The 14,595-nt window shown below is 44.1% G+C and overlaps 1 protein-coding gene across 7 annotated transcripts in view; it reads right to left on the bottom strand.

Moving 5' to 3' along the window:
• The window catches only part of PPP3CB (protein phosphatase 3 catalytic subunit beta), a 1,778,441-nt gene that overhangs the window by 667,771 nt on the left and 1,096,075 nt on the right, over window positions 1–14,595 (bottom strand). For all 7 annotated transcript variants that reach the window (XM_044056087.1, XM_044056085.1, XM_044056086.1 and 4 more), the window contains exon 8: window positions 13,094–13,188. In XM_044056087.1, coding sequence (XP_043912022.1) covers window positions 13,094–13,188 — 95 coding nt within the window. The remainder of the gene's footprint in view (window positions 1–13,093; window positions 13,189–14,595) is intronic.

Genomic DNA, 14,595 nt, shown 5'->3' on the forward strand with positions numbered 1-14,595 from the left:
TACCTCTTAGAAACTGTGTTAGCAATGGGTGAGAAAATACAGGCGGATCAGTGTTATATTTGGCAGATATTGCTGAAGCATGTATTTTTATGGAAGAATATGAAAGGCCATTGTGGAGCATTTCAGCCAAGTATTCCAGGATCTGTGGAATGCTCATCACTGATGGGTCTTGACCCTTTTTGCTGTTCCAGATAAGAAATCTCTTCCATTTTGCTGAGTATGTTTTTCTAGTGGAAGGTCTGCGCGCCTCCAGGATGATATCTTTTACCCTTTTGGAAAGTGTATCCTGAGTAATAGTCATGGAATCTTCCAAGCTGTCAGCTTCAATGTTTTCAAGCTGGGGTGTAGTGTCCTGTAATTGTGCTGTGTCAGAAGAAGTGGCCATTGAGGAAGGAGCCACGGATTGGTGTGTGTCAAGCTCCGTAGCAGTGGGTACCAGTGTTGTCTTGGCCAGTCTGGAGCTATCAGTATGACTTTCGGTTGCTCTGTCTTGATCTTTAGTAACACCTTGGTCATCAAAGGAAGAGGTGGGAAGGCATATAGTGTTAAGAGAGTTCCAACTGAAGGAGAGAGCGTCCACCTTCCATGCTTGAGGATGGTATGCCCTTGTGCAAAACGTTTTCAGATGGTGATTGAAGTGGGAGGCAAAAAGATCTATATCCGGCCTTCCCCATGCTTGAGCTATTTGTAAGAAAATGTCTGGATGCAACATCCATTCGTGTGGATCCATGATGTTTCTGCTTAGGCTGTCCGCCAGAACATTGTCCTTCCCTGGTACAAACTGGGATTGTAGCTCTATTTTCAATTGTAAGGAAATATCCCAGAGATTCATTGCCAGTCTGCAAAGAGGGTAGGAATGGGTACCTCCTTGCTTGTTTATGTACCACATAACTGTGGTATTGTCTGTCTTTATTAGTAGATGGCCCTGATGCATGAACTTTTCGAAGGCCTTGATTGCATGTATCACTGCCAGCATTTCTTTCTGGTTGATATGCAGGTGCTTTTCTTTTTGTGTCCATTGTCCTTGAATGCATCTGCCCTCCATGTGCGCCCCCATCCATGGTCTGAGGCATCTGTTGTTATGGTTTGACTTGTATGAGGCTTGCTGAAAGGCAGACCTTTGTTTATCTGGCTTGCTTGAGCCCACCACAGAAATTCCTTTTGAAGGCATGGAATGAGTGGGATCAATGTTTCCAGGCTGTGGCTGTGCTGAGACCATAGACTTTTTAGATACCATTGTAGTTTCCTCATATGCAGCCTTGCATGTGGAATCAGAAGAATGCAAGATGCCATGAAACCCAGGGCCTGCAGGATTTTCCTTGCAGTCATCTGGGTGTGTGTTGCCAATCTTCTGAAGTATTCTGGTAATTGTTTTTGTTTTTCTTTTGTCAGAAACGCCATCTGGGTGTTTGTGTCCAGTGTGGCACCCAGGAAAGGTATTTGTTGGGATGGTACGAGACTTGATTTCTGAATATTGACTGTGTATCCCAAGGCCTGCAGTAGGTGAATGACATAGTCCAAGTTTTTTAACAAGGCTTGTTGGCTGTCCGCTTGTATAAGGCAGTCGTCCAGGTAAGGGTATATCTGTATCCCCTGAAGTCTGCAATGTGCAATTACTGATGCCAGGCATTTCGTGAACACTCTGGGTGCAGTAGGTAAGCCAAAGGGCAATGCTGAGAATTGATAATGCTCTGAGCCTGCAAGAAATCTGAGGTATCTTCTGCAACTTTGTCTGATTGGGACATGCAGGTATGCCTCCTTGAGGTCCAGAGTTACCGGCCAAGACCCCTTGCCCAGCATGGGAAGGAGTTGCTGTAAAGTCAGCATTTTGAATTTTGGCACAATAAGGTAAGTATTCAGTGCGGACAAGTCCAGAATGGGTCTCCATTGGTTTCCTTTTCTTGGAACAAGGAACAGTCTTGAATAAAATCCTTGTCCTTGTTCTGCAGAAGGAACCTTTTCTATTGCTCTTATTTGAAGTAGGTTTGTTATTTGTTTGAGTGCCTCTGCCCTTTGATTTGGTGGCAGGTTTGGCCTGCCATGTCTTGTTGGCAGTGTATGAAAATGGAATCTGTATCCTTTGTCTATTATCTCCAGTATCCATTTGTCCTTTGTAATATTGTGAGAATAAAGATAATTTTCCGCCCAAAGGTGCTTCTAATTGAGCCCTGGATGGCGGAGTCAAAGTCAAGTCACTGAGATTGTCCTGGCGGAGCAGTGGAAGGTCCTGCCCCACCTCTCTGGTTCGGAGGCTGCCATTGACGTCCTCTGTAGGAGCCTCGAGTTTGCCCTCTACCTCTGCCAGGTCTGTTTTTGCCTCTTTGAAATTTGTCTGTGTCAGGAAAGGACCAATGCTTAGAAGGCCAATTCCTGCTGAATCTTGGAGGCTGTACCTGGAGGAAATCTTTGACTGTTTGCACTGATTTTGCCTTTTCCTCTATTTTCTATAAAACCTCTTGTGCAGTAGCACCAAATAGCTTATGTTTCTCTAGTGGTGCGTCCAAAAGCTTAATTTTCACATGGTCTGGCAATGTTTGTTCCTTTAACCAAGCATGTCTGCGTATGACCGCACCTGTCATTGCTGCTCTACATGAAGCTTCCAATGCATCATATCCACACTGAAGGAAATGGCTGCTAACCTGCTTAGTATTATGAACCAATTCCTGTAACCCCTTTCTATCTAATGGCTCAGGGGAAGCCAGTTTCTTTTGCAAGTCATCCAACATGTATTCCTGATACTGAATCATATGAAATTGACAATTTAATGCTCGCATAGAAAGGGTGGAAGATGTATATACTTTCTTGCCCCACCTTTCTAAAGCCCTAGAATCTCTTTCCAAAGGGAGTGGGTTCTTAGCAGTAGTGGAGGAAACCCCTTTAGGCCCCTGAGAAATAGTTTCAGGGTCAGCAGTATGGCCCTTGTACAGAAATTGATGTGTGTCTGGGACCCTGTAGTACCTGTCTGGCTTGACAGGAGCAGGGGGGAGTGAGTAGGGGAAACACTAGATTCTAAGTACACATCATCTAAAACATTTAAAACTGGAGGAATAGCTAAGGGTCTATGCTGAGGTAGCTTTAAACATTCCCTTAACCTTTTTCTAGAATCTGAGTATTCTTGGCCTTGCCATTTGAAGTGTTCCCTCATGGAATGAAGCGTTTCCCCAAAGGAAAACTCCTCAGGAGGAGAAGCAGAGGGAACAGATTCTTCCGCATCAGAATCCTCGTAGGCCGGGAAGGCCTCCTCCTGGTAGTCTGAATGTGCAGAATCACCTGAGGCCTCATCGGAGGACTGGGAGTCTACCTGCTCAACCCTAGGCCTCTTGTCATAAGGCGGCTGAGAGCCTCTATCTGGATGAGGCTGTGAACCCCTAATTAAAGAAATAAGGTCCTCAGCTAAACTTAAAATTTGAGAACCAGAAGTGGATCCCAGAGAAACAGATCTTGGAGGGAGAGACTTAGCCTGTTTGGCAGCCTTAGCACGTGTGTAGGCCTTAATGGACATAGACACTGGAGGCCTGGCAGCCCCACGTGCTGGAGTAGTCTTATCCACTGAAATGGTGTCAGAAATATCCTGGGCTACAGTCACAGAGGGGAGAACAGGAACCGGCACTGAGCTGGCCTCCGGTACCGAAGTAACAGGTGGAGCGGTGTCGTCGGTCTGTAGCGGTTGTGAAACCGGCTCAGAAGAGACAGAGACACTCGCGGTAGGCCTAAGCGTGGTGTCGGCCGAGACCGCGGACCGCGAGTGTCGGTCCTTATCCTTCCGTTTTTTAGGTAAATTTGCTGTCGGAAGCTCAGACAGCATGATATAACAGAAATCTTCCCCAAAATAATCCTGTGCAAATTCTGACCGATGCCTAAGAGTGCATTTATTGAAAGAGGTACAAGCTGCACAGGCCGAGACGTTGTGTTCTGGGCCTAGGCAGGATAAGCAGTAAGAGTGGAAATCCTTATGAGGTATTTGTTTCCCACAAGTTAAACAATTATTAACTTTTTCACTTTTATCTGACATCGGCTGAGGCAAGAAAAGGTCCCCAACGGGGTACTTAGCTTTGTTGAAGACTTCAGTAGCTGAAAACACAGGAGCTGGTCGACCGGCACTTGCGAACTGCTTCTGCTTCGGGCGCCACGCGGCAAGAAAGACAGGAGAAGATGGCGTCGGCTGACGTTTTTATACTGCAGGCGCTCTGACGTCGGGGAAAGGGCGACATCAGCCGACGCCGGACCCAGACTTTGGAATCCGGCCGACCGAAGTGCTGCCTGAGGCAGGACAACCCATATGTCAGGACTGCAGTTGCATCCTTGAAGGACATCATCAATGACCACTGATTCCTCCATGGAAGGATCTTGGGAAGACCAATCCCTTTTCTGCCTAAGAAGTCTGAGAAGTTCTCCAAACAAAACATCCTCAAGAGTGGATCTAAGGGAACCATCTCCTTCATGGAGATCAGTATTGGTGGTTGAATCCAGTGGATCTCTGTTATGAGGGGTTCCAGGAGAGGACTTGAAAAGAGATAGTCTCTCTACAAGGAACAGAACTGAAGCTTTCAGAAACTGGCTATCGCAACAGGACTAGGACAGCAGGCTTCACACCCTGGGAAATCCTCTGGGGACGGGTAGGACCCAGCTCTGAGACAGCAGATCTCTCTCTAAGCTGAGACAGTACTCTCTCAAATGCTGAGCTTGAAAAAGATCTGGAGAACCTCACTGCAGGAACCAAAACTCCTGAAAGTGACTCAGCAACAAGGGCCCCTCTATGCATCACTCATGAGACCCATCATAGAGTACAATGCCCCATTTGGGATGTACCTTACAAGACACCGGCAACAACTGGAAAGACCACAGAAGTACCTCACCAAGAGGATCACTGGCCTCAAGCAGATGCCCTATGCAGCTTGACTGAAGAAACTCCAGCTGTACTCGGTTGCATACCACCTACTCAGAGGTGATCTCTGCCTGACATACAAGGCCATGTCCAACCCAGAACTGATGGACATGCTCCACCTAAAGAAAACCATATCCCCTCAAGCCAAACGCTTCAGGGATCTAAACCTCACTACAACAATAAATAGGACATGCTGGAGGGATAGATTCCTGTCCCAGAGACTTCCCATGCTCTGGAACAAGATTCCAATCTACATTAGGCAGAGCTCCTCGCTAACCCTCTTCAAGAGAAACCTTGACGAGTGGATGGGAAACAGAAAGTTTACCCCAGGGATCACTTCAATGGCTCTGCTGGACAGAGGCACAGGGAACTAATCTAAGGGGGCGGTGAAAGCCAACACATTCCGGCTAGACTTATAAATGCCTTCGGGCAGATAGCCTTGTACCTACCTATGAACCTATGAACCCTAGAAACTGAGATGCAAGGCTGACACCGGAGTCAAACTATCAAGCGTGAAAGCTCCTACAGGAAGAAAAGGATCTGAAGGTGTCTGATCGAATCCTAACCTGTTGGAGTTGGTGATGGCAGCTCAGCTCCGAGACTCAGATAGCTCCGACTGTGCCAAAGCCAGCTTTGTCAAAGTAATTATCAGGGTTAAGGAAGAGTGTAACCTTGGCTCCGATGCAGACCTACCCAGGGCCAGGGTTGGATACAAGGGCTCCAATCCGAGAAGGCCTATCAGAAAAGGAACTATTAAAGACTTGAGGGGAAGAGATGTTTCTTCCAAATCAGACAGTGGCCGGTGCTGGAAGTAACCCCAAGTGGATCTGGAGCTGAAGGAAACGCCTCATCATTCAGTCCACGTCAGCTTTGCTGAGGCTCTGTGAGGACCTAGCTGATCTCAAGGAAGAAGCAAATGAAGGAGGCCTGGATGGATATTGAGGTTTGTCTTGTAAAATAGGAGATCAGAGCTTAGGGGTAACAGGTTGTGGTAAAAACCTAAGGAGTATTACAGATCTGAAAAATACTAAATCCAAAAACAGTACATGCTCCAAAGATTTAGAGATATTTACTGGAGGAACCAGTGCCAACAAGGGAATCAGATCCAGAGATGTATTCTTTGAAGTTTTTGATTTGTCTTTGTCGCTTTTTGTTTGTCGATGGTCTTGTCTGCTTTCCTGGAGGGTGAAGCAGCAGAAGAGGAGGAAGCAGCAACCACAGACTTCCCTGAAGCTGATGTGGACTTTTTACATGGGGTTGCCTTAAGAGACCCTTCAACATAAGTTCATTCCTCCTCTCTACTATGATTCTTTACCTGACAGCTTCAGAAATCAAACATAGAACCTCTACATGAGGAGGCCCCAAGCATGAAACGCATTTCTCATGCGCATCACAGTTCAGAAGCTTGTGAGAACAAGCAAAACACTTCTTAAAACCAGATGTTTTTTCCGACATCCTGACCATAATGAAAGGGCTGGAAAAGAGAAAAAAGTAAGCATAAGATGACTTATGACCTACTCTATTTTACTTTTTTTTACTATACAAGTGTTAACACACAGGCAATAGCAAAGGGGGAACAATTTCTACAACTATTATTATTGTTGTAATTAGAAACTCCCAAAGAAAGAGCGGGGAAAAGACTAAGGGGGAGAGCTAACAGTAAACATACGTTGAAAACAGAAAAAAGTTTACTTACCTAGAAAAAATTAATCTATTCAAAAACTCCTTAGCAGCAAGATCTGTTATAGCGTGGAAATGGACACAGCTGGATCCGAGGCCAGATCCCAGACCCCTTTGTTGAGTAATGGACAGAAAAATAAATTTGTCTATACTTGCCATAACTGTAGATGTTCAAATACATTAACTGTTACAGTCCTAACTGATGGGATTTCCTGCCATGGAAGCCCTAGGCCAGCCCAACTACCAAAGAATTTCCTCCCCCTCCAGGAGCTGGCAGATGTTTTTGACAGATGTTGTGGGTATAAAGGGAGTCAGCCAGCACCATAACTTCAGTTCTTTCTTGCCCCAACAGAAAGGAACCCCCCTAGCTGGTCTCCAAGGTTAAAGGCCTTAGCCCCAGGATACTACAGTGTGTAACCTTGAGATAAATCTAAACAGAGGAGGGGGAATAACCTAGATCTAGAGAGGGAAATGCTCACCACAACCTTTGGAATAAGGAAAGAAGGGAGGGAAAGAATACTGCAACAGTGAATACACTTGAACATTATGTTAAGTTTACACAATGGTACTATGTTCTTTGTGCTTCACTGTTGCAGTTCTAACTGATGGGATGACTCCCAAAGCTGATAAGAGGGTGGATAGAGAATTTTATGGAGAAGATAGAATGTCCTGCAAAACTGCAGAGCAAACCCAGTGACAGACTTGAAAAAGGTTGGAAGGTGATGGTGTTTGGTGAAGGTATGCACAGAGAACAAAATAGCTGCTTCTAAAATATCTTTAGTGGCCTCCCTTTTTAGAAAGGCAGTAGATGTAGGAGTAGCCCTGGTGGAGTGTGCTCTAACAGAGTCTGGGGGCTTTTTTTTCACAATGGTTGTAGCAAAACAAAATGCAGTGGGAGATCCATTTGGAAACTGTTTAGAAACTGTTTTTCCTTCAGAATTACAAGCAAAGGCTATGAAAAGCTTGTCAGATTTTCTGATTTTTTTTTCTGTCCAGGCAATAAAGCAGTACTCAATGTACATCCATGAGTGAAGGATTCTTTCCCCCTTATTTTGAGGGTTAGGAAAGAAGGTAGGTGTATGTTCTGGTTCAAAGAGATCTCTGTAACCACTTTAGACATAAAGGAGGGGTTGGTCCTAAGAGAGACTCTGTCAGGGTGGAACGTGAGGAAAGGTTTTACACACACAGGGGCCAGAAACTCTGATACTCTTCTAGCTGAAAATAATGCCTAGAAAAAAAGTCTGTCTTCCAGGTCAATATCCTGATGTCTGAGGACTGAGGAGGCAGTTAGCTCAAGGGGGGGGGGGGGGGTGTTCTCCAAAATGAAAATGAGATCTCAAGTAGGAGCAAGAGCTTTTCTCAGTGGATTAATGGGAATAACCCCTCTCAGGAACTGATTCATGACTGGTTAGGGAAAAGGGGGGAGGTTGAGTGGGCAGACAGGCTGAAATGACTGAAGCGTGAAGCTTAATAGAGAAATGAGAACGCCCTTTATTAAACGTTTTGATAAGTGTGAGAGGATCAGACGAACCAGAGAGTGGAGAGAGGTTTTGTTCGTTTTTGTCTGGAACATATAGTAAATCTCTTCCATTTGGTGGAGTAAGATTTTCTTGTACTAGGTCTCCTGGGTTATTTTAGAATGTCCAGGACATGTTTGTCAAGGGATGACCCCATCCAGGGGATCAAAGTATCATCCAACCTGTCAATTTGAGAGTACTCAGCTTGGGTATATGATAGTACCCTTGTTTTGTTTCCCTCATTAGGGCAGCAGCCATGGTTCCTTCATGCTGACACTAAGCATTAGGTAAAACCAATGCTATCTTGTCACTCTGGGGCTATTAGATTGACCCTTGGCCCTTCTTATCATATTTTGTGTAATACTCTAAAGAGTAAGGGTACTGGAGGGAAAGCAGAGGAGAACAGACCTGTCCAAGGGAAGGAGAAGGCATCTGTCTTCCAGGTCGACTTGGTTTTGGCCCTTGAACAAAACTTTTCCAACTGAATTTTCTTTTGTGGCAAAAAGTTCTATCTCTGGCACACCCCATTCTCTGGCTATGCTGAGAAAAACTTCTCAATGCAATTGCCAATCATGAGGGTCTGACAGGCTCCTGCTTAAGTGAACCACCAGTTGAGTTCTTTCTCCTGGTGGGTACTAAGCCATGAGGTACAGACCTAGAGGAGTTTGCAGTTACCCAAAGATCGATGGCTAAGTGATAAACAGGGCAAAAGAGAGTCCCTCCCTTGCTTGTTTATGTACCACATAACCGTGGCATTGTCTGTATTTACTAAAACTACGCCTGGTTTCCACTAGTCTTTGATGTGGTCAGTGTTTGATTCTGAGGAATTATCCTGAAGGGAAGGTCTGGACTGTGTGAGCAGACTCAGTCCCACCAGGCAAACTCTTTTCTGAGACAAGGGAGATGCTTCAACTGAAGTTGAGAGGTTGGGACTGCTGGCACCACACATTTCTGAGGTACCATTGTAGCTTCCTCATATGGAGTCTGGCAAGGGGGATCATAAGGATGCAAGAGGTCATGTAACTCAAGGCTCTGAGGAACTCCCTGGCAATGAGGTGGTTCTTGTGCAGATGTTTGAGGAACTACTGTGTTAAAAAGGCTACTTTCTCTGGAAGAATGAAAGCTTTTTGAAGAGAGGAGTCCAACAAAGCCCCCAGAAACACAATCCTATTCATGTGGATGGTATGAGACTTTTGGAGATTGATGGGTGAACCGCAGGATGGGTAGAGTTTCTTGGGTGTATAACACATCTGATTTGAGTTTTTCTAGATTCATTGCTTGAACAAGACAGTTACCCAGGCATGGATAAATCTGAATGCCCTTTGACCTGCAAAAGGCTATCACTGGAGCCAGGCACTTTGTTAATACCCTGGGTGCAGTAAACAAGCTAAAGGGCAGAGCACAAACCTGATAATGCTTTGCAGCTGCTCTGAACTGCTCTGAAGTGTACGAACCTCCTGTGAGTTTTTCTGTGGGAATGTGGACATACACATCTTTTAGATCTAAGGTAGGGTTTGGAGGAGATTATGGGCAACAAGTTATGAAGGGTTAGCATTCTGAATTTTGGTACCCGAACAATTGTGTTGAGCTTTGACAGGTCCAAGATAGGTTTCTAGGCACCTTCTTTTCTTGGAACTAGAAAGAGCTTCGAGTAAAATCTCTTTCCCTCAAACCTTGTGTGTACTGATTCCACAGACCCTTGGGTACACAGTAGCTGACTTTGTTTTCTGGCTTCTGTCTTTTGATTTGAGGGACCCTCTGGGAGGCCTAAGCAAGCTGGAGATTGCTTGAACTGAAGTTTTTAGCCTCCTTTTATGATCTTTAATACCCACCGATCCCTGGTAATGTGTCCAATTTTTTAAGAAGATGGAAAGAAGTCCTCCTAGTTTGGGAAGGGGTTATAGGGAGGTTAGGGTGGGACTTGAGGGAGGGGGGAAAGGGAGGTGCATGGGTAAGTCATGACTGCTCCCCTTCTGGGACCCTGCTGATGGGATCCTGTTGGCTCATTAGAGTCAGTTTTTCAAAGTTTCAGTCGCTGGTGCTGCCTTTGATTCCTATCTCTTCTGGGTCTCCAATGTCTTAGTTTAGACTGGGAGGCCAGGAAAGGACTATTGTTTAGTAGGACAGTTTCAGCTGAAGTGGGGTGGTCGAACCTGAAGAAAGTCCTTGACAGTCTGTATGGACTTAGCCTTATCCTCCATCTTTTAAGCATTGCTTCAGCCTTAGGATCAAAGAGGTAGTCTTTGTCCAATGGACCTGATTTTATATGCTTGGGGAGGGACTATTCCAATAGTCAGGCATGTTTTCTAATGACTGATCCTGCAGCTGCTGCCCTGCTAGATGCTTCCAGAGCATCATAGCCACAGTGCAAGGAGTGCTTAGTAACTTGAAAACAGCAGATGCACATGTCTAGCAGTTCCTTAGAGAAAGCATTATTTTCAGTCCCCACTAATTTTTGCTTCATCTGGTCCAAGACAGTCTCCTGACAATTGACCATATGGAATTAGCAATGTAGGGCCCTCATTGTCATGGTAGCAGAGATGTAAACTTTCTTCCAAAACCTGTCCAAAGCTCTACTTTATTTGTTTGTTGTCAGGGTTTTTTGCTACAGGGTCCTTAAAAAGGCACCTATGGGAATCCAGAATTCTGTAAAATCTGTCTGGCTTTCAAGGAGCAGGCAGAAGGGAGTCTAGTTGTAAGGAAAAGTCCAACAAGAAAATGTCCACTATCTCCAAGACTGAGGAATGGCAACAGGTTTATGCTCAGCAAGTTTTAGGAATTCCCTTACCCTCCTGTTTGATGGAGGGTAATCCTGAGCTTCCTATCTGAAGTGTTCTCTTTGGGTGAACAGGGTCTCACTAAAAGTTATGTCCTCACGGGTTGAAGCTGAAGCTAGGTTCTCACCACAGTCTGAATCCCCATAAGAAGCACTAGACAAACCTTCCTCAAAGGTGGATTCCTCATCATCATCCTCTGAGTTAAAAGAATCTGAAGACTCTTTTACCAGAACATGATTCAGGAGCAGAACCAGGGAGGCTAAAGTGTCTAGCTCTGACTACAGTAATTAAATCCTCAGCCAGCATAACCAGGTCCTTCTAACAGGTCTGCGTTTGGGAGTGGTGGCCGATAGGCATAATCAGAGCCATGGCTGGGGCAAGGACGGATGGCCATATCCTGAGAACAGAGAACCAAAGTCATCTCCTGATGATGGGGGACTCCGTCCTCCCATTCAACAGATGGAAAACTGTCATTAGAATCTAAAATCTGCAAAGCAGCTCTGGACCCAACTGACTAGTCTTTTGTGCAGAATTAGAGGGACCTTGTGGCATTATTGGAGTCTGAACAGGCCTGTGCCACAACCTCAGTCATTGGAGGAAACTATGAAAGCATCTTACTTTGAAAGATGACAAGCATGGGTAGACTGGCAGATGGCGAAGGAGTGTTGTCTGGTACCCTGTGCTCCAGACTCTTCTCCTTATGCCTTGGGCGATCAATCTCAGCCCACCAGCCAGACGACATGGTACATGAAGGCCCTAACAAAAGACTAATGTGTTTAGGTAGAATCACAGCCCTACGGCTTGATCATCCTACTGTTAAACCCAGTGCAGAGCTGACAGTTCGGTGCATCATATTCTTAGGCAAAACAAACTACATAAAGGGAGTAAAAGAGCCGGTGTAGTATCTACTTGTCACGGAAGAGATAACTAATAACTTTCTCCGATATTAGACAAAAAATGTATGAAAAGTTCAACGGAGTACTTAGCTTTAGGCATCTTCTTTCTCTGGTGTGGATCAACTGACGCACTGACTATTACTCTGCTTTGGGCTCTGGCAACAAGTAAGGACTAAAATTATGGTGTTGGCTGATTCCCTTTATACCTGGATGTCTTGACGTCAGTCAAGGTGTCCCCTGGCTCCTAGAGAGGAAGAAATTTGCTGGTAGTCAGGCCTGACTTGGGCTTCCATGGCAGGAAATCCCTTCAGTTTGGACTGCAACTGTGAAACACAAAGAATATCAACAGCTCCAGTTCCTTACAGTGGGCACCTTCAACAGCCACCATCTTTATAGAGCCGAAATACAACTCAAGTCTCTTCCCCTTTCTTTTCTGGATGGCTGAGCTAAAGCAGTAGAACTTATGCCAGTTACTCATGATGCTGTGCTAGTGCAGGTCCCTGCATAAGATGTGACAACCAGAAAAATACCTGAAAAGTTTAAAGTTTCTTAAGACACTGAAAGTTGGAACCTTTCCACCATAAATATTAGGACTGAGATCCAAGCTGTGTGAAGGGCAGAAAAAAAATGAGTTTGGTACGAGTTAGGCATGTTCTATTATCCTGACATGACACCATGCTGCATACATCCCAAACCTGGGAATAAGTAATAATAAAAAAAAAAAAGACAGATGGTAAAGCTGTGAGGAACAGATTAGGAAATCCCAAAATAACCGAGGGGAACACCATGGAAAGCTTCTGAAGACAGACCTCGATTCCTATTGTTTTCACATGGTTGGTTAAGAAACATGTCTGATAATTTGGAAGTCAATGACTTTCAGTCTCCAAAGAGGAAGAATACATGTGTTTATATATCCATTTAAACAAGTCTCACACTGCACTACCATGCATTTCAAACAGAATCCATCCATATCATAAGTACTTAACCTATTCTTCAGAATGGTGATTGGTGGAATGCTCTCTACAATCATGTCTACGTCTGTCTAAGACTCCATAGTCGATGGTACCTGATAAAGTGTTTACAGAATTCTGCTCATCTAAGTATTGGCATACTACATACCAGCCTTGTATGCTGGTGTACCAAGTCCACATTCTGAGGCCCAGCAAAATACAAACAGACTGGTAGGGAGAATGAAGTAACATCCTAGTATTTGTTGCCATACAATGGATAAATGTTACTCAGTGTTGCTAATGTCTTTCCGCACTTCTAATTCTTAACAGACAATTTCTTAAAATAAATGAGATAATTAAAATGTTGAAACTATAATAAAAGACATACCTTTATTACTGTAGACATCTAAGTAGTTAGGTGCAGAAAAAATAGTGATTAAGGAAGGAAACCCAGTAGTCAGACTTTTTCTGTACATTCTGTAGCTGCAAGTATAAACATTTCAGATCTTAATTTTACTACAATGTATTCCAAAATTATGACTTTTCAGTTCTTTCATCATTCTGTTTCAAATTAGCCTCCCCTACACTATTGTGGCCTCTCTAACCCAAAGGGCAACCGTGCAACATTAACTACAGCATTTAGAAACCTAGAAACTTCTTGTATTTTCCCTCAATAGCTTATTCTCCTTCAAAAAGACATCTGAATACCAAGCTGATAAAGCACTTCCAAATATTTTGCACAGTAATAGTTCCTGACACAACAAATCTGCATTTAAATCAAACAAACTGCAATTTCTTCTAAAATTTTCAAGACAGAAAAGAAAAACATGTCTGATTTTCTAAAACATGCATATGAAGTACAGTTGTATAAGAACTTACCATAACAGTAGATGTTCTGATCACTGCTGCAGTATTCCAAACTCTTTGGTTATCTCACCAAATAAACTGGATGTTTGGATGGGATAACAAAGCCAACACCTTCCACTGAGCCATACATCTGGGGTACATTTCAAGTCCACATAAAAGTACATAAGTGGAAGAATGAAAAGGAAAGCCTCAGACTATCTCAAAGCCAGGAGACTGAAGATACAAGATTAGTCAAAGTCAGCCAAGAACAGAAAAGGCAGAGAATGGCTCCCCCATGGTCCATGAGAGACAGGACAAAACCTAGATAAAGACATAGAAGGTGGATGGACAGGTGGAAAGAAATAATGCAACAGTGATCAGCAGGACAGATAGTGCTATGGTAAGTTCTTATGCAACTATACTATGCCTTCCTTAGATCACTGTTGAAGTATTCCAAAGTGTTGGGTGATTCCCAAAGCTTAGTGGGTGGTAAGGGTGGCTGGATCAAACTTAGGGAAATTGTGAATGTAATCCAGAGAGAACAGATCTCTGGCAAAGGAGGCTCTGTATCTAAAGAAAGCAATTACCCTACAGTTTAAGATAAAGGTAGGGACAGATCATCAAGTTGCTGCTTCTAGGATGGCTCTGAAATTAATACCTTTGTAGAAGGCTCCAGAGGAGGTAATTGCTTTAGTGGAATGGGTGTTTACAGAAGAAGGTAAAGATGTTCTATGGTGGGTATAAAAAAAGGAAACGGACTTAGAAATCCAGTTAGCAAATAGTTTGTTTAGATACTGGGTTCCCTAACTTGGTTTCCTGCAATGAAACAAACAACTGGTCAGTTTTGTGGATGGCCTTGGTTTTATCAAAATAAAATCTGAGCTGCCTGTATATATCCAGGATATGGAAGATATCCCCTCCTTTGTTTTGAGGGTTAGGGAAAAAAGCAGACGATTGACAGCCTGACTGAGGGACAGCACATTGACCACCTTAGGCATAAATGAAGGAATGGCCCTTACAGAAACAGTAGGAAAAGGAGGTTGT

The sequence above is a fragment of the Protopterus annectens genome, chromosome 14.part0 (assembly GCF_019279795.1).
Source record: "Protopterus annectens isolate FY-2018-M chromosome 14.part0, PAN1.0, whole genome shotgun sequence".
Lineage (NCBI taxonomy): Eukaryota > Metazoa > Chordata > Ceratodontiformes > Protopteridae > Protopterus > Protopterus annectens.